The sequence below is a fragment of the Cynocephalus volans genome, chromosome 15, assembly GCF_027409185.1.
Source record: "Cynocephalus volans isolate mCynVol1 chromosome 15, mCynVol1.pri, whole genome shotgun sequence".
NCBI classification, from domain to species: domain Eukaryota; kingdom Metazoa; phylum Chordata; class Mammalia; order Dermoptera; family Cynocephalidae; genus Cynocephalus; species Cynocephalus volans.
Genome location: NC_084474.1, coordinates 10,291,830 through 10,315,756, shown reverse-complemented (window position 1 = coordinate 10,315,756; position 23,927 = coordinate 10,291,830). Strand labels below are relative to the sequence as shown.

Here is a 23,927-nt window from a genome sequence, read left to right as displayed (position 1 = left end):
GTGACTGTCTACTTGCTTCCATGTGCAGATGCTCTTGCACGGACATCTTAGAAAAGTACTGGAAACCACCTGTGAAGATCTTCTGAGTGCATGATTTCCTGGGTTTTTCAAAATGTGAGACTCACAATGAGCTGCCTGTTTGTGTGTGTGTGCATGTGTCCAGACACATTCAAAGTACAACCTAATGCTCTTCCAGAGTTGCTCCAGGCTAATTCAGCCCAGGCACAGGCTAAACCCCACCTGCCGTTACTCTTGTATGTGAAGTGGACTAGATCTTTGTGGGTTGGCATGTGGGCCATTGCTTTGACAGTGAAGGGCAGTCACTGGGCAGAGCCAATGGCAGGGTGATGGAGTGACACTTATAGGCCACCGTCTGGCCATTCAATGCTGCCACTATAATGCACCGTCATAAATTGCTGATGGGCTGCAACATTGAGGAACAAGGAATGTATGCAGAGGGCTGACATAAAAACCATGTTGAGACTTTCTATTTATAAAATTATAGCATTGCTTTATAATGGGTTATAAATGTGGTGTCGCAGTGAATGTTCATCATTGGTAAAATCTGCCTTAAGGCAGTGACATTATATCTAATCCTGAAATCTGTCAGCGATTGAAGCTTTGAGGAGATGGTGATGAAATCTCACTCACGTAGGAGAAATTAACACTCTCTCAAACCAAATTCTCATTTCTAGAAGCAAGTTCATCCCACTTCTAAATCTACATAGGACTTGGTGACTCCGGCTCTGAGCCTTCTCCTCTCTTCTTTTTCCAGACTTGTTAAGATTGGATTCTCTGCTTTAATCATGCTAAAGAAATTAATTTTCCCTGATTAATTCTGAAATACGTGTTTCAAGAAAAAATGTGGTCCAGTCTGTCATCATCGAAGTAAACGGTATTATGCCCATAGTACTTATAGTAATGTATCTAATGTGTGCTTAGAGTGGGTACAAACCAGTTACATTCAGACCTCAGCACCATGTCTAGGCGATGTTACCCCCCTGAAGAGACGGGGAGGGAGAAAAAACAGAATGAAATCTCTAGAATTTTCAGGTTAATACTGGTACAGTAGGAAGGTGGAAGGTGGGTGGGGTCTGGGTTAAGGGACCTGAGAGAGCACCTCGTTTATTCGAGTACATACTTTGATATTAAAGAATCATACAGAAAATGAGGTTCAAAGCAGAGAAGAAAAAAGCTTTCCCTTGTGTCTTGCTCAAATATGTTCTCTTCTTCTCTGTTCTATTAAAACTTTGTGGCTTCATGATAAAAAAGAAACCTGGAAGTCAATGAAAGAGTTGTCCCAAGATGAGCCATACGACATATCAACTTTGGTCATCACTCAGCTTTCTTTTTGTGCTGAGCAGTGACGGTGGGTAGGGGAGGCTCTCCTAATGGGGTGGTCGTCTCCCAGCAATTCCAGTGATTGGCTATAGCAGTTACTGACAGTGAGGGGAGAAAATGGGTTGAGGCATTGCAATCACAGCCAGCCCTAGAGCCAGAAACGACAGAGCTTCATGTTAACTTTGTCATGATCATTAGGGACTGCAGGCTTTTGAGGAAAGAAATGAGATCATACTAATGACTTTTTGTTAGTGCCAATTAACTCTCAAAGAGGGCCTGTGGGGTTTGGCAGCTGGAGTGCCCTGAGCTGTATGTGGAAAATCCTCTGAGGGGCTTAGGACACTTCTGTGCCCCTCCCTGTTTCCTGTGTCCACCACTAGACAGAAGGGAATGTGGGATTATAGAACTTGACATTCAATAAAGTAGTTTTCTTTAGAGTGCCCAGTTAAAGATATGGGCCAAGCAAATCGTATTCCTTAATATATCTAAGCATGTGAGTTTATCAGCAAGAAACAATCTCAAACACATAAGTTTAAGTGTTATCCAGGGCTACTAGGTATAAGGTTGAAATGAGTTATAATTATGGAAAGGGGGAGGCAAACATATCATGGTTGGCGTAGGATGTGATGTCTAATGCTGACATTCACATTCAACTGGGAAATGGTATTCAAAAATCAACATCTCTCCTATGTTAAAAAAAATCATCAGTTCGGAAAAATGGTGGAAAAAAAAAATCTGATGTATATCAGCAACCTAGAAGATAAAAATAGTATGAGTAGACTTAATCAGAAATATACAGCACACACAAGGAGATTACTTCAAGTATGTGTTGAGATAAAAAAGATGATTTAGGCAAGTAGAAAGACAAACATGTTCTCAGATAGGTAAAGGCAATATAGTAAAATTTAAATATTAATCAAAGTATTCAAAAGACTTTTTTTGGAACTTAAAGAATGTTTCTAAAATACATTCCCCTTAAAATCTGTGAAAATAACCATTAAAATAATAAAAAGGAGGGGTAGAAACTACCCTATAGAGAGAATAAAACATTAAAAAACAGCAATATGTGAAATACTTCCATTGTAGTGCATCTAGAAATAGACCCAGATACATGTTAGAAATTTGCATATGATTACATTAATGTTACACATCACAGGGAAAAATATGAATATGTCAGTCAATAGCAATGACAATATATAAGTAACGTGGAAAAAATAAGATTAATTCCAGATGATTCAAAGATTTAAGCATTAAAATGAAACCATAGTAGTTTAAAAAAATAGGGTTTTTAATGTAATTGCAGACTCAGGGAAAGCTAAGCATGGTACAAAATCCAAAATCCAAAAAGAAACAATCAATAAATTCCATTGCATAAAAATTTAAAACATCTGTATGATACAACAATAAAGAAAAGCAGCAGTACAAATTATATAAACTTTGAAAAACTGTTTATAACACATATTATAAGCATAAGTTCAATTTATTACATACGAAGAGTTTCAAAGGAAAAGGTAAACAGCGAAGTGGAAATAAGGAACAAAGATCAGCTCAGTGAACACATAGGAGAAGAAACAGGTGGCTATTGACATAGGTTCTCAAAGTAACTATTTTCCTTTTACTTCACAACATTTAAATTTTGAACTCAGACTTTCAAAAGAGAGAGAGGATGGTTAATCTGAATTTTTGAAAGAATTTATCACCCACAGATTGCATATATATAAAAAAAAAGGTGACATATGCACTTGATAATGAATTTGTGTTCTTTAAATCAGTTTGCTTTTTTCCTTCTTTCCTTTCTTCCCCTTTCCCCTCTCACCGCCCCCTTTTTTTTTTTTACTATTTTGAACTGCAAATGATTAATGTGGTGCTTATAATATAAATATGTTTGTGTGGTATTGGCAATGGCAAATTATCAGAGATAGTCATTACTGACTTTGGTTATGAATCTCTTCTTTGCTAATTACGCAAGTAACTCGGGAATCACGGTTTATGCTTATAGACAGCTTTATACTCTGCTTACTTCAGTGTGCATGGAAATGAAGTACACGACCCTTCCGCGTTAGGGGTGGCAGAACCATATTTTCTGTAGCGTGCCCACATGAAAAGTGAGCGTAATCACAACAAGCAGAAACAGACCAACGTTATTGCCGCTTACAAAAAAAAATAACTATCTTATTTGTATTTAAATGTGAATAGATGATTCTCTTTCAGAGTAAATCTTGGCATTACTCCCAGTAGAAATTTAAGACATCAGAAAGCTCTATTTCGCTTTTTAAATTTTATTTATTTATTATTATTTATAAATTTTATTTGTATGTTTTATTTTGCACTTTGATGAATACCTAACTATGCAAAGAGCTTTCCTCTTTCCCCATAGCCACTTACTGCTTTTTAACAAAATCTTTCCAATCACAAGTCCACACTTGTATGATATCAAACATGTAAGTATATGTTTCACGTTGTGGGGCTATGGGTCAGGCATTCTGAGTTTCACGAGAAAAGATACAGCTGATAAGACAGGCCATTGTTCTCTTGCTGGCTCCTCTTTTCCCCCAAGGGTTTGACCATCAGAGTAATCAGATATCCTGTCTTCAGAAATTATTTTCTTTTATTTCCTCAGTAAAAATATAACATTTTTCTTCCTGGGAGTTCTGTTTGCTTCTTTTCTTTTTTTCTCCTTGGCATCATAGGCAATATTAGGATATAGAATACAACTGCCAATTTCCCTGAGTTTGTGCCGATTTTTGTTGAAAGAGTGTTAGGAATTGTTTTATGCCCTGAATTTCAATAGACTCACTCAGAAATTTTGAAAGCATTTCCTTATGAAAAATAAAGCAAAAACAATATATAGGACAGTTTCTACAATTTCTTAACCAAAGCATTGCTAGGAAAAGATTCCATCCATTAAAATTATAATAAAGATATTTTGATGGAAAACATATTGCTTTAAATAAAAGTTGACAAGGAATATGTATTTGTGATTGGAAAATACATTCAACAGTGAGCCATGATAATGGATTTGTTTCTTGTCATCAATAAAAACATTTCCAAGAAAATGAGTTGAATTGTTTGATGTCATACTTTAGTATATTCACATTCATATTGAATTATAATGTTAAAAAAATAAAAACAAATTTGGTGCAATATTTGGAAATTTCATGTTTTATTTTTACTAACATTTAGATAACTGTACAAGAGTCTGTAGAAACACAGGATTCAAGCACATTTTGTGTACTGAAGAAAGATTAATTATAATACATGTATATAATTCCCAATTGAGAATTGTGGTTTTGAAAGAGAAATAAGAACTGATGCCAAAAGGCATCCTTTGTATGAAATGAATCAGCTTCTTTCTCCGAGGTACCATCGTGGAAGAATTAAGGAAACAGTCACTCACCTTGTTTCCTGTGGTCTGTGGTTCAGATGAAGTCAAGACTATATACACATACCACACATATATACACATCACAGCAGATGTGCAAATTACATATGCATGTGTACATATGTATATGGCATTCTGCATGCATTAGTGCATGCATTTAATAGAATAAGGGTATAGAAAAGTTATTCTTCAAGTAAAAATGTTTTTATGGTGATAGTTTTGGAACCTAAAGGAAATGTATTAATTAATTTTGAGCAATAGAATTAGAGTGTAAAGAGAGAGTAACTAAATGACAGATTCTCTCAGGACAGTGCTTGTGTCTGGTATTAACTATATATTGACTAGCCACTTGCTTTCAGCCAGCTTAAAAATTCCTTGAACCCATGGTGGATTATAAAGTTTATTGGATTACTGAATGAAGCTAAGAAATATCTGTGGAAATTGACATCATGTCTGTATGGCACAAGCTGTAATGCATGCTGTAGGGTGATTATTCTGCCCCCCTGATGGCCAGAACAATAGGCAGTCACAAATAGCAAGGAGTGGTGGCTTTGATGATACAGCTGGGGTGTCAGAAAGTATCTTCAGGTGCTGTTTGAGGAATTTGGCACTGAGGCCTATAAGTGAGTAGGTGAGGAACAGACAAGATTAGGGATCTCTAAGCTATCTGTGAAATTGTGTTTAATGACTAAAATAATCACCTGCTCCATTGGCTAAAACACTTCTGTTTTCCTAATCATACAGAAAAAAAAAAAAAAGCTCACAAAAAATATTTTATAGTACACTAAAAGTTAATCCTCTAGCATTTGACTCTGGCAGTAGATTTTTAGATTTTTAGGAGTTTTAGATGTTATTCAGGAAAATGTGTGCCAATCTGATTAACAGACTTTCCCTATATGTTTAGACATACCATGGTAATTTAAATTTAAAAGAAATTTTAGGTGTATTTACTAGAAAAAAATCTAAAATTTGCCAGAATATTCTCTCCAAAGCTTTCAAAGTTGCTGAAAGGTGATTTTCTGTCACTTATTTTACTGTTCAAATCCAATTTACTTCTGCCACCTGTTATTTTTCTCCCTGGATTTTTTAGAAGTCACTTTTGGACCATTTGATGGTGCTGTAATAAGAGCCTCACTTCCTGTGGTGTAATTGACTTTCAGTTTGATGGTTCAACAAAATACACAATGAACGTCCACTGTGTGCCAGTAACTGTTGTATTTATTTTTCCAAGGAAAATGATTAAACCTTAGTGTTAAAAACTCTCCATCTGTTTGTTTAGGAACATGCTCCTTTGTTACCATGACTATGTTGATAATTTTCCTTTCAGATGATGGGCTTTAGGAAAACAGGAATTTTGCCCTTGGGTTTTTAATGCTCTTTTGGGGGGTATTTTAGGATAATTTATAAATATAAATTATCTTTGAAATATCTTTTGGGACAAACGAATGTTTTAATACAGCCTTTTACAATAGAAAATTAGAAATTTCTAAATTTAGTGAATTATGTCAGTAAATATTTTTCTACTGTGTAAAGCACTACATTTAGCAGAACTCTTATGTTTGCAGAATCTGTTTCTCATTCTGAAATCATTTGTTTGTTTTTGTTTTTTCAGTCTCCTGAACAACAACCAAATCAGAAAGATTTCCAGAAATGCTTTTGAAGGACTTGAAAATTTGCTATATCTGTAAGTTGTGAGAAAAAACCAATGGCTTATGATGTTCATTGATTACTTTTGCCTTTTTGTTTTAACTAAAGTAATTCTTCACCTTCTTGGAAAGCACCGCCAGCCTTTACACAGAACTCATGTGTGACCATTCCCAAGGGCAGTAAGTTGCTGCTTTCAATAGATTGTGCATCTGAACATATTTGAATATTTATGCACATTTCTACCCCTATCCCTGCCACAAAAATTCTGAATTGGAGAAAAATGAAAACAAAACCATATTTGTCCAATATTTCACATTCAGTCTAATTAATCAGTAATTGTAAAAAATTTTATACATCTGAAAGGAGCTTTATGCTAACAACCCAGCCATCCAAGACCTTCTGAAACCAGTGAAAGTGAACACATCACAATTAGGAACTTTACTAAACTTGGGTAAGAACTAGATTTTGGAAAGATGAGCTCACAAGTATGACCCCTGACAATTGTCATTTCTTCTATGTACCACTGGTAAACGGGAGTAAAGGTATTTTACATAACTGCCTGTCCTGACTCGGAAAGCAACACAGGTGATAAATGGAATGTCAGCGGGTCACAGTTGGATATGCTTCTGTGGGAGGCTGAGCAAGACACTGCAAGGACATTTGTTTCAGTTAGGAGTGAGCGCTGAGAACGTTGACAAGGTAACTAACATGGTTACACAAATATGTTCATTTGTAGATTCGTTAAGCGCTCTGTTCAAAGAGTTAAAGTTATTTTTTTAAAGAGAAGATGCCATCCCACCCTTGTGCTGTGATCTAATTTGCACAACGGCAGCATCTTTCTGAAGCACTAGAGTTCCTATTACACCCCAGCGTAAGGGCCTGACGGCCTCTTGTGAGCTAGCCCAGCCTAACACGCAAGACCTCCTATGACCCTTCCCCACTCAGTCCTGGAGTCCTGATGTCCTCTCAGAATCAGTCCATCCTGTTTGCTGCCTCAGTCATTCGTAATCACCTAACATGCCATTCTTGATTTCCATGTTTTGCATGTTACTAAGGATCCTTCAAGCTTCTAGACCAGACGTGTGAAAAGTCTGCTCCCTGTCCCCGAAGGCGTTTGTCCCTCTCCCTGTGTGTCATCTAGTCCTGCCCTGAGGGTCTCTGCTCACTGCCATGTGAAGAGTAACCCTTACAGTAAAACAAACAGATTAATGAACAAGGAGATGGCAAAGGTAATTTATAAATGCTGTGCTGAGCAGCAGATGATGGACACACTCACGTGGATGCTGCAGTCAGGCTTTCTGTGTTATCAGTGACATTGCCAAGCAAGCGTTGCCTTGCAAACCAGGCAAGTGTGCAGAGAAAAAGAGGGCTGTGGACTAGAGGACCCACTCAGAGGATGTGATACTGGTAGATTCGACTTTCTTTCCTGTGCTTTTTACAACTCGATCCATTGTCCCTTCATTTTTCCAAACACAGTGAGCTCTGCCCTCTACCCCCTCAGCCTGCCGCACATGCTGGTTACTGCTTTCTCCAGTCTGTCCTGTCTCATCTTTAATGTTGTTTCCTCTGGGAATCACCTTAAGTCATTATCACCTCCTTTTTTTTTCTCTATCCTGATGGCTTGTTTATGTCATTTATTACAGATAAGTTCATAAAAGTTCATTTTTCTCAACTGCTTGTTAACTTGTTTATTTTCTGATTTCCCCACTGCACTTGTGAAAGCAATTGGCCCTGCCCTCCTTATTTACCACATACCCCAGCATCTGGAACACAGTAACTGTCCATGAAATATTATTGAACAAATATATGAACATAAAGTGCTTCATAAATGCTTGATATTTGTTTGATTAATGCTCTTATTTATGTTGAGTTAATTATTCTTGAGAGAGGAATGATATTAAAGCCTCTGCCTTCTCAGCAACATGTGTATTTATCAATTATTGATAGCGTGCCTTTCCCCAAGAATTTCAAGTGTTTATATTATCTTAAGTAGTCATAGTGCTTGTATATTCGGGAGGTTAATTCTTATTAGATTAAATATACCATGGAATTGCAGTCTTACCCTACCAAACACAAAAGATAGCATATCCTTTTCTCTAAGACAAAAGCATTTCTGAACTCATCTAAAATTCTAATGTGTTTTGGTTCAAAACATATCATTGATTCCCTTGGGCAAAAACAAATTGAAATATCTTAGGACCAATTTTGCTTTCAGATTCAGAAGAAAAAAATACAATTGTTTGACAATATCCTTGGGAACTATGGTTCATTTAAGGTTAGCTGAATTTTAGAGCTAAGATACATTGAGGAACCGAGAGCAAAATGTTTCTTTTCTTTGATTTGGCAGACCAGCAACTCTTAAGAACAGCATTCTTAGTATTCTTTATTTTCATCCAAGTTTGTTTTAATTTAATGATAAACTCCAAAGTAAAGTATATTTATTCAGAAACATCTTAGCATCCAAATGATAATGATCCTGTTACTTATGGGCATTGATAATGATATCAAATCATTGTGATCCAAAATGTGGTAAGGATCCTGTTACGTGTGTGGGCACTGATAATTAAACAATCTTTAAAAAAATTATCCATGGGGCAAAAACTGTTGCATGTCTGGGCATGTTTGAGATAAGTTTGGCATGATTTGCTTGTATTTAAAGAGGAAATTTATTCCGCATTAAAATCTGCGATTCTGTTTCTGGCTGTGGTTCTCATTTCCCAAGTTTAGTTTGTTCTCTGTGCTATAGCTGCTTCTTCCTCTAGCCCAGCTCTGGGCTTCTCTGTTCTCATGAGCTCTGATTACTGAATGCTACCCACTCTGCACAAACTCGCCTTCCAGATCATTGACTGAAGGTGTCACATGCAATTGTCTATCCAGCACTGGCCTTTTCCATCTCTCTCCAGTCTGAATTTACTCACAGTCTGCTCCGTTCCTTTTGCAATCCATAGATTAAAAAAAATTCACTTTATGTTGAAATATTGGATGAGTAAATGCCATTGAAGAATCTGACTTTTACTAGTATAACTTTGAGAGATATGAACCTTACTATTTCTGGCTACTCTTACTTCCTGAATTTTAATGACAAGCTTACAAAATGAATGAAATTTCCATGTTTTCTTGTTTACTCTCTCAGTTGGCCTTTCCTGTATAACAAACCACTGCAGAACTTAGTGGTTTAGGACAATAAAGAGTTGGTATTTCTCATGATTGATTCATGGGCAGACTGGGCAGTTCTGTTCTGGTCTGGCTCAGACCTTCTGGTCTAGAATGGCTCCACCCATATATCCTGCGATTGCTGAGTATCAGCTGGGCTGCCTTTCTCCTCTACATGGCCTCTCTTTAGGCAGCTCGAATGTGCTTGCTCACATAGTGATCTTATCCCTAATGTAGTCAGGGATGAGTACCTTTCAAACCTTGTTTATGTCATGTTTGCTAGTGTCCCATTTGGCCAGTCAAGCCACATGGCTAAGATATGATTCAGGCATTGGAGAAACAGGCTCCACTTCTTTATGGGTGAAGAAGCAAAATCACCTTGCCAAGGGATGTGAGCTGGGGATGGGAGGAATGTGCGGCCATTTCTGCAATCTACCACACTCAAATAAGGACTGGGGGTTCCAAGACTTGAAGCCCAGGTTGCAATCACCATCAAGCACATGCTGGGCTAGTCACCAGGCTGGACCTGTGCAATGGGTGCACAGGTGCTCACAGAGAGAAGAGGTCATGCCCACTGGGGGACACAGGAGTGAGGGTAGGTTACACAGATGGGAGGAGCAACACTTTAGCTTAATTTTGCAAAGATGCATGAGAAAAGGCAAGAAATTGTCTGGCAAGTTTGGGTAATGGCAAGTGTCTTTTAACGACTGGGTTGCAGGGCCTGAATGGAGCATGATGAGACATACAGCTGGCCAGGGTGACAAGGTCCAAATAATTGCAGGAGGGTCTGCATGCCAAGCTTTCCATCTTGGAATTTCCCTCATATTCAAACCAGCCTCCATCACCACCGCTCTGCTAAAAGTTCTTTGACAAAGGCTGATTATGTTGGTGAATGTATTGAAGTCATTTGCTTTGTCACCATGTTTAATTGCTCACCCTCCTGATCCCCTGGATGTTAGTGATGCTTCTTCTGTCTGCTTAGACTCCTCCCCCAGAATTCTCTCCCAGGCTCTGTTCTTCATGCTCTGCACCTCCCTGTGGTTGAGCACATCCACTTCCATAGCAGCCGTCATTTCTAGATGCTGCTGGCTGTTAAATCTTCATTTCCAGCCCAGATTGCTTCTGTGTTTTTAAATCCACACACACCTGATTGCTTACTCAGTATTTACACCAACGCGCCCCACAGGGGCTTCAGGCTCCACACCACTTAAATGTAACTCATTATTTTTTCCCAGCAAACATGTTTCTTATCTGGGGAAATGATGACGGACTCACACAGTCATCCACACTAACTACCTGGCACCACATTGGCCTCCCCCCACTGCAGCTAGTTAGTTGTCAAGTCCTGCAGGCTCCACATTAACACTGTTCATATTTTCCCCTTCTACCTCTCCCCAATGTACTGCTTTACCTCTAATCCTCTTTACCCATCACCCTATCACAAATCTTCATTTCTCTGCTCAAGTCTTTCCTCTACCAAATCTCTCAAGGGTAGCCAGTCATCTTTTTAAAACAAAGACTCAATCATGCCGCTCTTCTTAAGAGTCCTTCAACAGCTCCCCCTTGCTTTGGGAATGAAGTAAAATCCCATTAAAATCACAGACAAGGTTCAACCTCACTTACATCTTCAGCCCTCTTGACAATCATCTCCTCACACTCTGTGCTCTAAGGTTCCTGATGTGTGGCGCTTGATACCCTCTTGGGTCGCTAGCTTGGTTACTGGATTATGCTGGGGAATTGTATCTTCCTGTGAATCCTTCCTGCTCTGTGACTCTGATATTCAGATCACACTACAGATCGATCAGTTATTACCACTTACCATGTGTATTAGTGGTGCTCATGATCACTAATCAGTGCAACAAACCTGTATGGCTTATAGATGGGAAAATGAACACAGAGTAATTAACTTTGCCAAAGACACAGATGTGGAATACCAGGGCCTTCTGAAGAACAAATGTGGGAATGGAAAGGGAGCTGGTGTCTGGGGTGGGAGTGGAGAGTAGGGCCACATCTCCTGCCCTGCCTGGGAGTGAGTGCCCTGCCTTACTGAGTGCAGAGGTCCGGTCCACTCAGCAGGTTCATCCACTCAGAGGCATAGCTGCATCAGACTATCATAACTCAGCAAGAACAGCGTTAACATCATCCAGCTTTGAATCTGTTTTCATAAAGAATCCCTCTGACTGTCATCTGAATTCTGTATAGATTTGCCATCAGGGAAAGAATATGCTGAAGACCTGAGAAGAGTAGTCCAATTTCTTGTTAATTGATTTATTGACTAGTCTTTTATGAATTTGGCAAGTGTGGATTTTATTCTAGTGTCCAAAGGAATAAAAGATATTTGGGTTTTCCAACTAAACCTATTTTCTGGAGCAAGCTGAGGAACCCAGATAATGACCCCTGGGAGATCCTCTTTGGACCAGTCATTCTGCTTCCCTGTACAACATCTGTCTTTTCTCGCTATGCTTGCAACTATTTTCTCTGTATGAGATGCATACTATGTCAGCATTACTTTATAATTTTGAGATCTGGTTACTTTGTTAGCATATTTTGGTTAGAAAATTTCAGTTTTTATCCATGTGTTCATCTATCCATGCATCCAGCAACCCAACAGTCCAGCTATCTAGCTTCTATCTGTCCACCCATTCCTCCATCCATTTATCCATCCCATAACCATGTAATAAACACCTACCATGCCAGGTGTAGTACTAGGTCCTGGCTACATTGTGGTGAGGAAATAAGATATGTCTCTCGCTGTCATGGAATGCATGGGCTGATGTAGCAGATGGGCATTATTTGTTCATCTTCCACCTTAACATTTTAGTAGTAGGTTACCATGTCCTGTGCATTTAAAATCAAATGATGTCCAGAATGAGGTTCAGGAAACCTGAAGAAGAAAGAGGAGACATTACAACTGATACCACAGAAATACAAAGGGTCCTAAGAGACTACCATGAACAACTATATACCAACAAATTAGGTAACCTAGAAGAAATGGATGAATTCCTAAAAACATGAAACCTACGCAGACTGAATCAAGAAATAGAAAATCTGAACAGGCCAGAAACAAGTAAGGAGACTGAGTCAGTAATAAAAAGTCTACCATCAAAGAAAAGCCCAGGACCTGATGGTTTCACTGAATTCTGTCAAACGCTTAAAGAAGAACTAATACCAACCCTTCTCAAACTCTTTAGAAAAATTGAAGAGAAAAGATTATTTCCAAACTCATTTTATGAGACTAGCATTACCCTGATACCAAAGCCAGACAAGGACACTATAAGGAAAGAAAACTACAGGCCCATGTCCCTAATAAACATGGGTGTTTCAATTTGATTCAAATTCTTTGATGCCTAATTTTATGCTTTCATGAATTTCCCACGAGGGTAACTGCCTTGGGTTGAATGTCCCCAGTGTAACTGTTGAGGGTGGGAAATCCTATTATGGTAATCGAAAGGTGGGGCCTTGAAGAGGTGATTGGATTGTAGGACCCTGCAGTAGTGAATGGATTAAAAATGGTGGTCAGGGGTGTGGTTTGGAGGGCTTTAAAAAGAGTGAATGAAGGGGTTGGTCTCTCTCTGTTTCTGCCATCTTGCAATGTGAGAGGTCACTGTCACCACCACCAGATATGTTCCTTGGAATTTGAACTTCTCAGTCTCAGAAACTGTAAGCAATAACTTTTGTTTTCTTATAAATTATCCAGTTATGTGTATTCTGTTATGAGAAACAGAAAATGGACTAATACAGTAACATTTCTTTTTTGCTGGCATACCTGTATTTATGAAGCTGTTTGGTGACACAAGCTCAATCTTACAGATGAATGGGGTCAGTAATACTGCCACCCTAGCCAGAATGATCCACGGTTACAGGAATTATTTTTCTCCAGAGATGTCCCTCGCTCCTTCCTCCTTCTTGATTTTTCTTTGATTACAGGTTGCTTGAGACCATGTTCTCCTAATCAACCACATTTCTGCCTCTTGCCTGCTCAGCAGGGTAAGGTTCGTAATGAGAGAATCCTCTGCAGGTTTCTACTGATCTGCAGGAAAAAGGCAGGAGGAGTGGATTCAGCATTGCTTTGAGTTGTCTATTTGTTAGTTATGCACAGAATATCTTTGGCATTTGCCTTCTGTTATCCATCTATTTCATGACCAGCCGACTATTCATGTCCTCCATGGAACTTTTCCAGATTTCCCCAACCAGAAGTGCTCCTCACGTTTCAGACATCATCTTCTCTTTGTCTCCCTCTAATTTCAATATTTGACTTTGTCATGTTGCAATTGTATGCTTCTGTTCTACAAACTGAAAACAACTTGGTATTAAGGAATTTAACTACTTTTGTCTTCCAGGCAATGTCTAATGCAGTTCCCTAATACTTGATTGTTAAATAAGTGATTATTGAAATTAACTGTATTTTTAATCTATAGAATGGATGACTTCAGAGAAACATGCAAAAGTTTTATGGACAGATATGGGCAACAAATTAGATTTGTATGTTAAAATGAATTGCATTAGCCTTGGTAGTTCCAGAGAAGAGAATTTGGACTTAGAGAAGTTACAGAGAGGATGATTTCAGTTATTTATTCATTCCATCTACATTCATTCAACATTTTTTGAATTAAACTTTTTTTGAGATAATTATAGATTAACATGGAGTTGTGAGAAACAATACACAGAGATACCACCTACTCTTTGTCCAGTTTCCACCAATATAGCAAAACCATAGTACAATATATGACCAGGATGTTGGCATTAATACAAGTCAAGACAGAACAGTCCCATGACTTAAAATCCCTCATGTTGCCCATTTATAGCCACATTTGCTTCTCCCTGTCCCACCTCCTCTTTAAATCCTGGCAACCACTAATCTGTTCTCTATTTCCATAATTTTGTTACTTTAAGAATGTTATATAGGGCCGGCCCCGTGGCACACTCGGGAGAGTGCGGCGCTTGGGAGTGCAGCGGCGCTCCCGCCGCAGGTTCGGATCCTATATAGGGATGGCGGGTGAGCTCACTGGCTGAGCACAGCGTGGGTGACACCAAGCCAAGGGTTGCAATCCCCTTACCGGTCACAAAAAGACAAATAAATAAATAAATAAATAAATAAATAAATAAATAAATAAATAAATAAATAAATAAATAAATAAAATAAGAATGTTATATAAATGGGAACAGTCAATGTGCAAACTTGAGATTACTTTTTTTTTCACTCAGCATAACTCTCTGGAGATTCATCCAGGTTGTTGTGTAATATCCATAGTTTGTTACTTTTTACTGCTGAGTAGTATGGTAAGAATGTACCAGTTTGTTAAACCAGTCACCGAGTGAAGGACATCTGAGTTATTTCCAGTTTCTGGCTATTAAGAATAAAAACATACTTTTTTTTTTTTTTGGATATTTTGTGTGAACATGTTTTTTTTTTTTTTCCTCTGGAGTGAATGGCAGGAGTGCAATTGCTGGGTTATGTAGTAGTTGCATGTCTAGTTTTTAAGGAAACTGCCCAAATGTTTCCTGGAGTAGCTGTACCATTTTAGATTCCCACCTTTATGAATCACCCAGTTACTCTGCATTCTTGCCAACATTTTGCATTGTCACTATTTTTTATTTTAGCTATTGAGATATACTCATAGTAATATCTCATTGTGGCTTTAATTTATATTTCCCCAGTGGCTAATAATGTTGAACATCTTTCATGTGCTTATTTGCCATCTTCATATCCCCTCCCGTTCATGTCTGTTCATATCTTTTGCCCACTTTCTAATTAGATTGTTTGTGTTTTATATGTACTGTTAAGTTTTGAGAGTTTTTATATTTTAGAGATTAGTTCTTTCTCAGATATGTGGTTTTCAAATATTTTCTCCTAGCCTGTAACTTTTATTTTCAGGGTCTTTCAAAGAGCAAAAGTTTTCATTTTGATAAAGTCCAATTTATCAAATTTTCCTTTCATGGATTGTGATTTTGGTGTCAAGTCTTGTTAACTGAACCAAACTTGGGTCTGCTTACCTGGGCGCAGCTAAGCCAAGACACCAACACCAGGTTGCAGTGAGGGATATTAAGCATTTAATTACAAAGGCAAGTAACTGGAGTGTGGGCAGCTAATGCTGAAAACCCAAACCAAAACAAAACCCTGAGCTCCCCAAAAGTTTCCAAGCAATGATTTTTAAAGGAAAAACTTGTGCGTTGGGGTCAGGGCTGTGTGAATAGCCTGTGGATGTTTCTTTTTTTTTTTTTTTTAAATTTTATTTTGTCGATATACATTGTGGCTGATTGTTGCTCCCCATCACCAAAACCTCCCTCCCTTCTCCCTCCCCCCCTCCCCCCCAACAATGTCCTTTCTGTTTGCTTGTCATATCAACTTCAAATAATTGTGGTTGTTATATCTTCTTCCCCCCCCCCCCGGTTTGTGTGTGTGTGTGTGTGTGTGTGTGTGTCTGTGTGTGTGTGTGTGTGAATTTATATATTAATTTTTAGCTCCCATCAATAAGTGAGAACATGTGGTATTTCTCTTTCTGTGCCTGACTTGTTTCACTTAATATAATTCTCTCAAGGTCCATCCATGTTGTTGCAAATGGCAGTATTTCATTCGTTTTTATAGCTGAGTAGTATTCCATTGTGTAGATATACCACATTTTCCGTATCCACTCATCCGATGATGGGCATTTGGGCTGGTTCCAACTCTTGGCTATTGTAAAGAGGGCTGCGATGAACATTGGGGAACAGGTATACCTTCGACTTGATGATTTCCATACCTCTGGGTATATTCCTAACAGTGGGATAGCTGGGTCGTATGGTAGATCTATCTGCAATTGTTTGAGGAACCTCCATACCATTTTCCATAGAGGCGGCACCATTTTGCAGTCCCACCAACAATGTATGAGAGTTCCTTTTTCTCCGCAGCCTCGCCAGCATTTATCGTTCATAGTCTTTTGGATTTTAGCCATCCTAACTGGGGTTAGATGGTATCTCAATGTGGTTTTGATTTGCATTTCCCGGATGCTGAGTGATGTTGAGCATTTTTTCATATGTCTGTTGGCCATTTGTATATCTTCCTTAGAGAAATGCCTACTTAGCTCTTTTGCCCATTTTTTAATTGGGTTGCTTGTTTTCTTCTTGTACAGTTGTTTGAGCTCCTTATATATTCTGGATATTAATCCTTTGTCAGATATATATTTTGCAAATATTTTCTCCCACTCTATTGGTTGTCTTTTAACTCTTTTAATTGTTTCTTTTGCTGTGCAGAAGCTTTTTAGTTTGATATAATCCCATTTGTTTATTTTTCCTTTGGTTGCCTGTGCTTTTGGGGTCGTATTCATGAAGTCTGTGCCCAGTCCTATTTCCTGAAGTGTTTCTCCTATGTTTTCTTTAAGAAGTTTTATTGTTTCAGGGTGTATATTCAAATCATTAATCCATTTTGAGTTGATTTTAGTACACGGCAAGAGGTATGGATCTAGTTTCATTCTCCTGCATATGGATATCCAGTTGTCCCAGCACCATTTGCTGAAGAGGCAGTCCCTTTGCCACTGAATAGGCTTGGTGCCTTTGTCAAAGATCAGCTGACAGTAAGTGTGTGGGTTGATTTCTGGATTCTCTATTCTATTCCATTGGTCAGTGTGTCTGTTTTTATGCCAGTACCATACTGTTTTGGTTATTATAGCTTTGTAGTATAGCTTAAAGTCAGGTAGTGTTATGCCTCCAGCTTTATTTTTTTTGCTCAGCATTGCTTTGGCTATGCGTGGTCTTTTATTGTTCCATATAAATGTCTAGATAGTTTTTTCCATTTCTGAGAAAAATGTCTTTGGAATTTTGATGGGGATTGCATTGAATTTGTATATCACTTTGGGTAGTATGGACATTTTCACTATGTTGATTCTTCCAATCCAAGAGCATGGGATATCTTTCCATCTTCTTGTATCCTCTCTAATTTCTCTCAGCAGTGGTTTGTAGTTCTCATTATAGAGATTTTTCACCTCCTTGGTTAACTCAATTCCTAAGTATTTTATTTTTTTGGTGGCTATTGTAAATGGGCAGGCTTTCTTGATTTCTCTTTCTGCATGTTCACTATTGGAGAAAAGAAATGCTACTGATTTCTGTGTGTTGATTTTGTATCCTGCTAATGTGCTGAAATCATTTATCAATTCCAGCAGTTTTTTTGTAGAGGTTTTAGGCTGTTCGATATATAGGATCATGTCATCTGCAAACAGGGACAGTTTGACTTCATCTTTTCCAATCTGAATGCCCTTTATTTCCTTCTCTTCTCTGATTGCTCTGGCTAGTACTTCCAACACTATGTTGAATAGGAGTGGTGAGAGTGGGCATCCTTGTCTAGTTCCTGTTCTTAAAGGAAAAGCTTTCAGCTTTTCCCCATTCAGGATGATATTGGCTGTGGGTTTGGCATATATGGCTTTAATTATGTTGAGATACTTTCCCTCTATACCTAACTTATAGAGGGTCTTTGTCATGAATGAGTGCTGAACTTTATCAAATGCTTTTTCAGCATCTATAGAGATGATCATATGGTCCTTGTGTTTGAGTTTATTAATACGGTGTATCACATTTATTGATTTGCGTATGTTGAACCAACCTTGCATCCCTGGGATGAATCCCACTTGATCGTGATGAATAATTTTACGTATGTGTTGCTGTATTCTGTTTGCTAGTAATTTAGTGAGGATTTTTGCATCTATATTCTTCAAGGATATCGGCCTGTAGTTTTCTTTTTTGGTTATATCTTTACCTGGTTTTGGTATCAGGATGATGTTTGCTTCATAGAATGAGTTTGGGAGATTTGCGTCCGTTTCAATCTTTTGGAATAGTTTGTAAAGAATCGGTATCAATTCCTGTTTGAATGTTTGGTAAAATTCTGCTGTGAATCCATCTGGTCCTGGGCTTTTCTTTGTTGGGAGCCTTCTGATAACAGCTTCAATCTCCTTTATTGTTATTGGTCTGTTCAAATTTTCTACGTCTTCACGGTTCAGTTTTGGGAGCTTGTGTGTGTCCAGAAATTTATCCATTTCCTCTAGATTTTCAAATTTGTTGGCGTATAGTTGTTTATAGTAGTCTCGAATGATTCCTTGTATTTCAGATGAATCAGTTGTTATATCGCCTTTTTCATTTCTAATTTTGGTTATTTGAGTCTTCTCTCTTCTTTTTTTTGTTAGCCATGCTAATGGTTTGTCAATTTTATTTATCTTTTCAAAAAACCAACTTTTTGATTCGTTGATCTTTTGAATTGTTTTTTGGTTTTCAATTTCATTCAGTTCTGCTCTGATCTTAATGATTTCTTTCCGTCTGCTAACTTTAGGTTTGGATTGTTCTTGTTTTTCTAGTTCTTTAAGGTGAAGAGTTAGTTTGTTCACTTGCCATCTTTCTATTCTTCTGAAGTGAGCATTTAATGCAATAAATTTTCCCCTCCATACTGCTTTTGCAGTATCCCACAGGTTTTGGTATGATGTATCATTGTTTTCATTAGTTTCAATAAATTTTTTGATTTCCTGCTTGATTTCTTCTTGGACCCATATGTCATTAAGTAGAATGCTGTTTAATTTCCATGTGTTTGTATAGTTTCCAGAGGTTCGTTTGTTGTTAATTTCTAGTTTTAATCCATTGTGGTCTGAGAAGATACATGGAATAATTGCAATTTTTTAAAATTTATTGAGACTTGATTTGTGACCTAATATGTGATCTATCCTGGAGAATGATCCATGTGCTGATGAGAAAAATGAATATTCTGAGGTTGTTGGATGGAATGTTCTATAGATATCTGCCAATTCCAATTGGTCTAGAGTCTTGTTTAGATCTTGTGTTTCTCTACTGATTCTTTGCCTAGATGATCTGTCTAATATTGACAGTGGGGTGTTCAGGTCCCCTGCTATTATGGTATTAGTGTCTATTTCCTTCTTTAGGTCTAATAGAGTTTGTTTTATAAATCTGGCTGCTCCAACATTGGGTGCATACATATTTATGATTGTTATGTCTTCTTGATGGATCAGTCCTTTTATCATTAAGTAGTGTCCCTCATTGTCTCTTTTTATGGTTTTTAGTTTAAAGTCTATTTTGTCAGATATAAGAATAGCCACTCCAGCTCGTTTTTCTTTTCTGTTTGCATGGTAAATATTTTTCCATCCTTTCACTCTTAGTCTGTGTGAATCTTTATGGGTGAGGTGGGGGTCTCTTGTAGGCAGCATATAGTTGGGTCCTGCTTTTTGATCCAGTCAGCCAGTCTGTGTCTTTTAATTGGGGAATTTAAGCCTTTTACATTAAGAGTTGTTATTGAAAGGTGTTGATTTATTCCTAGCATTTTATTGGTTGTTTGGTTGTCTTAAGTGTCTTTTGTTCCTTGCTTTCTGATTTACTGTTTGTTTTCTGTGTTTGTTGGTTCCTTATGTTGTAGATAGTGTTTTTGTTAGCTTGTTTTCTCTTCATGAATGCCATTTTTATTATACTAGCGGGTTTAGATTTTTCTTGGGTTTTTATGGCAGTGGTAGTTATTTTTCAGGAACCAAACCCAGTACTCCCTTGAGGATTTCTTGTAAGGGTGGTCTTGTGGTAGTGAACTCCCGCAGTTTTTGTTTGTCTGAGAAATATACTATTTGCCCCTCATTTCAGAAGGATAGCCTTGCAGGGTAGAGTATTCTTGGCTGGCAATCTTTGTCTTTTAGTATTTTGAAAATATCGTCCCATTCCTTTCTAGCTTTTAGGGTTTGTGATGAAAAGTCTGATGTTAACCTGATTGGGGCTCCCTTATAGGTGATTTGATGCTTCTCTCTTGCAGCTTTTAAGATTCTCTCTTTATCTCTGAGTTTTGCCAATTTGACTATGACATGTCTTGGACAAGGTCTTTTTGGGTTGAATACATTTGGAGATCGTTGAGCTTCCTGGATCTGAAGATCTGTGATTTTTCCTATACCTGGGAAGTTTTCTGCCACTATTTTGTTGAATATGTTTTCAATGGAATCTCCATTTTCCTCCCCTTCTGGAATACCCATGACTCGGATATTTGATCGCTTATGGTTGTCTGATATCTCTCTCAGATTTTCTTCAATGTCCTTGATTCTTTTTTCTTTCTTTTTGTCTGCTTGTGTTATTTCAAACAGCCCATCTTCAAGTTCAGAGGTTCTCTCTTCAACTTCGACAAGCCTGCTGGTTAAACTCTCCGTTGTGTTTTTTATTTCGTTGAATAACTTCTTCAGTTCAGCAAGTTCTGCTACATTTTTTTTCAGGTCATTGATTTCCTTGTACATTTCCTCTTTCAGATCCTGTATACTTTTCCTCATTTCATCATGATGTCTAGCTGAGTTTTCTTCTATCTCATTCAGTTTCCTTAGAATTATCACTCGAAATTCCTTGTCAGTCATTTCAAGGGCTTCTTGTTCTATAGGATCTAGAGTTTGAGATTTATTAACTTTTGGTGGTGTACTTTCTTGATTTTTTGTATTTCTGGTATCTTTTTTTTGGTGTTTATTCATTGTGGCCGGGGGTTTCACAGTCCACCGTTTTGAGACTAATGACTAACTAGGGTGTTGCTGTGGTTTCCAATTTCATATGGCTCCCTCCGTGACTGCTCAGTTGGCCTCTAGTGCCTTGTGTGTGTGGTTGCCTCGGGTCTTGGGCTTCTCCAGGGAGCCACCTTTCTGGTCAGCTTGGACTCTGCTGGGCTGGTGGATCACGTACCACAGGGTGTGTGATCTCTGTTGAGCTTTCACTTCCTGTGCAGGACTTCTCCCTGTTCCGTGTGCTCTGGCCCAGGCTGTTAGATCTTGCAATAGCAACCCCACCGGGTGTGTGGTTTTTGTCAAGTCTCCGCCTCCCTGGCCGCACGTCTCCCCACTCTGTGCGCACTGTGCTGGGCTGGGGCGTGTCTTCTGCACCCCTCGTCTATCAGCTGGGCCTTCAAGACCCTGCTCGGCACCGCCTCGCCCAGGAAGTCTACCAGGTTTCTGCTGGGCACAGACTACCGGTCTCTCTGGGTGCCTTTGTAGCACTATGTAGATCTTTCTCGGGTCTTGTTCACCTTTGTATCCCCCCAGTATAAACCGAGTCTAGCGCCCACCTGCAGCCTGGTCTCCAGCAGATTCAAGCGGACCTGGGAACTCTCCTACCACACTATTCCCAACCAGAAATTCGTTAGGCTTTTTTCCAAACTGGTGGCCGCAGGGATGGTATCTGCCTCCCAGTAACAGGGAGTTTATCTGGGGCTGGAGTCCAGGGTATGGTGGAGTGACAGTCGGCCCGCCCGTACTTCCTTGGCCTCCTGACACTGGCCCAGGACGCTCTCCGCCACCAGCCCCACCAGAGAACCACCGAGGGAGTGGGAGAGAAGGCCGGTCCGCAGGCTCCGGAAAGCCTGGCGCCAGGCCAGCAAGTGGGAGGGCTCAGTGATGGCCGAGCAGGGCGGAGCTGCCCGCACCTGGGAAAATGGAGGCAGCACCTGGCGGTGAGTGGCCTGGTGGTGCTGGCAGGAGCCGCGTGGGCATCCACCCCCCGAACAGAGCTGTGCCAGGGGACACTCACAGTGCTGTGCCAGGTCGGGTGCTCGCTCTCTGTCTCTGGTTTGCCGCCTTTCCCAGTTCTCGGCCGCTGCTGCCTCAGGCTGTTCAGTTGCAGCGCGGCTCGGGCGCTCCCAGGAATCTTCTTTAATGCCGGCCTGAAACCTCGAATCCTGAATAGGGCAGCTGGCCGCCTTCAGCGTGGCCCCAGCCTCCGGGATCCTGGCTGCATCCACAGCAGCCCTGGCGCCGTGTTCCCTGTTTCAGGACTCGCTTTTGCAGCTAAGAAACAGTTCTTTTCCTGCTCCACACTTCAAAGCTGTTGCCTGTAAATGAGGCAGCCTCTCCTGCCGGGGGCAAAGTGGCGGTCACTCCCCACGACCGGTCAGCAGCAGCAGACCTCCCTTAAGAGATGGCGAGAGGAAGGTCCACAAGTTTCCCGGCTGCCTGAGGCCCAGTGGCTGCCTTTTCCACCTCAGCTATTCCGCGCCAGCCGCCACAGCCACCGCCATCTTGAAAAGCCTGTGGATGTTTCTGATTGGCTGAATCTCCAGGGACAAAGACGTGGCTCTGGGCTTCTGATTACTATTCTTCTGGCTTCAATCTGGGGTCCTTGTAGTCCACATCTGGCCAGCACGTTCCAAGGGATGAGAAACTTGGGTCCTTTTTCCTGTAAAAACATCTCAAGGGTACATGTCAAGATAATGTTTTTGATCCTTGGAGTCTAGTGGCCCTGATTTATGGCTCTCCCTAGGGCCTAGGTGACAGTCCTCTTACTTTGCTGCTTTCTTTGTTCTTCCCTCCTCAATTGCTAGTTGTAAACCTTGGCTCCTTAACTGGAGAGTACAGTTTCCAGTCAAATCACTTCATATTTGGGGGCCCATGCCATCAGTTGGTTTCATCTGAATTCTGGGGAAGCTTTATCAAGGAGTTTATCTCACAGTTCTTTGCTTAGCTTTATAGATACAGAAGACTTTCTCCTGATTTTTTTTCTTGAAAGATTTATAATTCTATATTTTACATTTAGTTCTGTGATCCACTTAGAGTTAACATTTGTGTAAGGTGGGCGACTTAGGCCAAGGTTCTTTCTTTGCCACGAATGTTCAATTGCTTCAGCACTCTTTGTCAAAAGGTTTTCTGTCCATCGCTGAATTGCGTTGGCACCTTTGTCAAAAATAAGTTGGCCATATTTTGTAGGTCTATTTCTTGGCTCTCTGTTTTATTCTATTTATCTGAACATGTACCCTTTTGCCACAGAATCTTGATTATTGTAGCCACATAGTATGTCTTGAAGCCAGGTAGACTTCTTCCTTCCACTTTCTTCTTTTTTTTTTTTTCAAAATTGTTTTAGCTGTTCTAGTTTCTTTGCCTTTCCTTAAATATAAAATAATTTTGTCTATATCTACAAAAGTTTGCTTGGATTTTGATAGAATTTTTAAAAATTTGTGTGTCAGTTTGGAGATACATGACATACTCTTTGAGACTTCCAATTTATGAACATAATATGTCTCTTCATTTATTTAGATCTGTTTTTGATTTGTTTCATAAGCATTTTTTTGTTTGTTTTTTAGCATAAACATTCTTCACAGGTTTTGTTAGATTTATTCCTAGTTTTTTTTTTTTTTTTTTTTTTAGTAACTATAAAGGATATTATATTTTTAATTTCTGTGTTCACATGCTCATTGCTAGGAACAAGTAATACATTCTCTTGTATACGGTGACCTTTCTGATCTCACTTTTTAATTCTAGGAGGATTTTTGTTTTGGTAGACTTTGGGGGGCTTTTCTACATAGATACTTAGGTCATCTATAAAGAGGAACATTTTTATTTTTTTCTTTCTAATCTGCATATATTTTTCCTGCCCGCTTTTCACTGTGTGTGTGTATATATATTGCTCAAATATGTTTGCTATTATTTTGTTGAGAATT

At 39.1% G+C, this 23,927-nt stretch overlaps 1 protein-coding gene across 1 annotated transcript in view; it reads left to right on the top strand.

Annotated features, from left to right (window-relative positions):
- The window catches only part of PXDNL (peroxidasin like), a 430,031-nt gene that overhangs the window by 178,932 nt on the left and 227,172 nt on the right, over positions 1-23,927 (top strand). Inside the window, exon 3 of the mRNA XM_063079245.1 lies at positions 6,336-6,407. Within this exon, the coding sequence (XP_062935315.1) occupies positions 6,336-6,407 (72 nt within the window). The remainder of the gene's footprint in view (positions 1-6,335; positions 6,408-23,927) is intronic.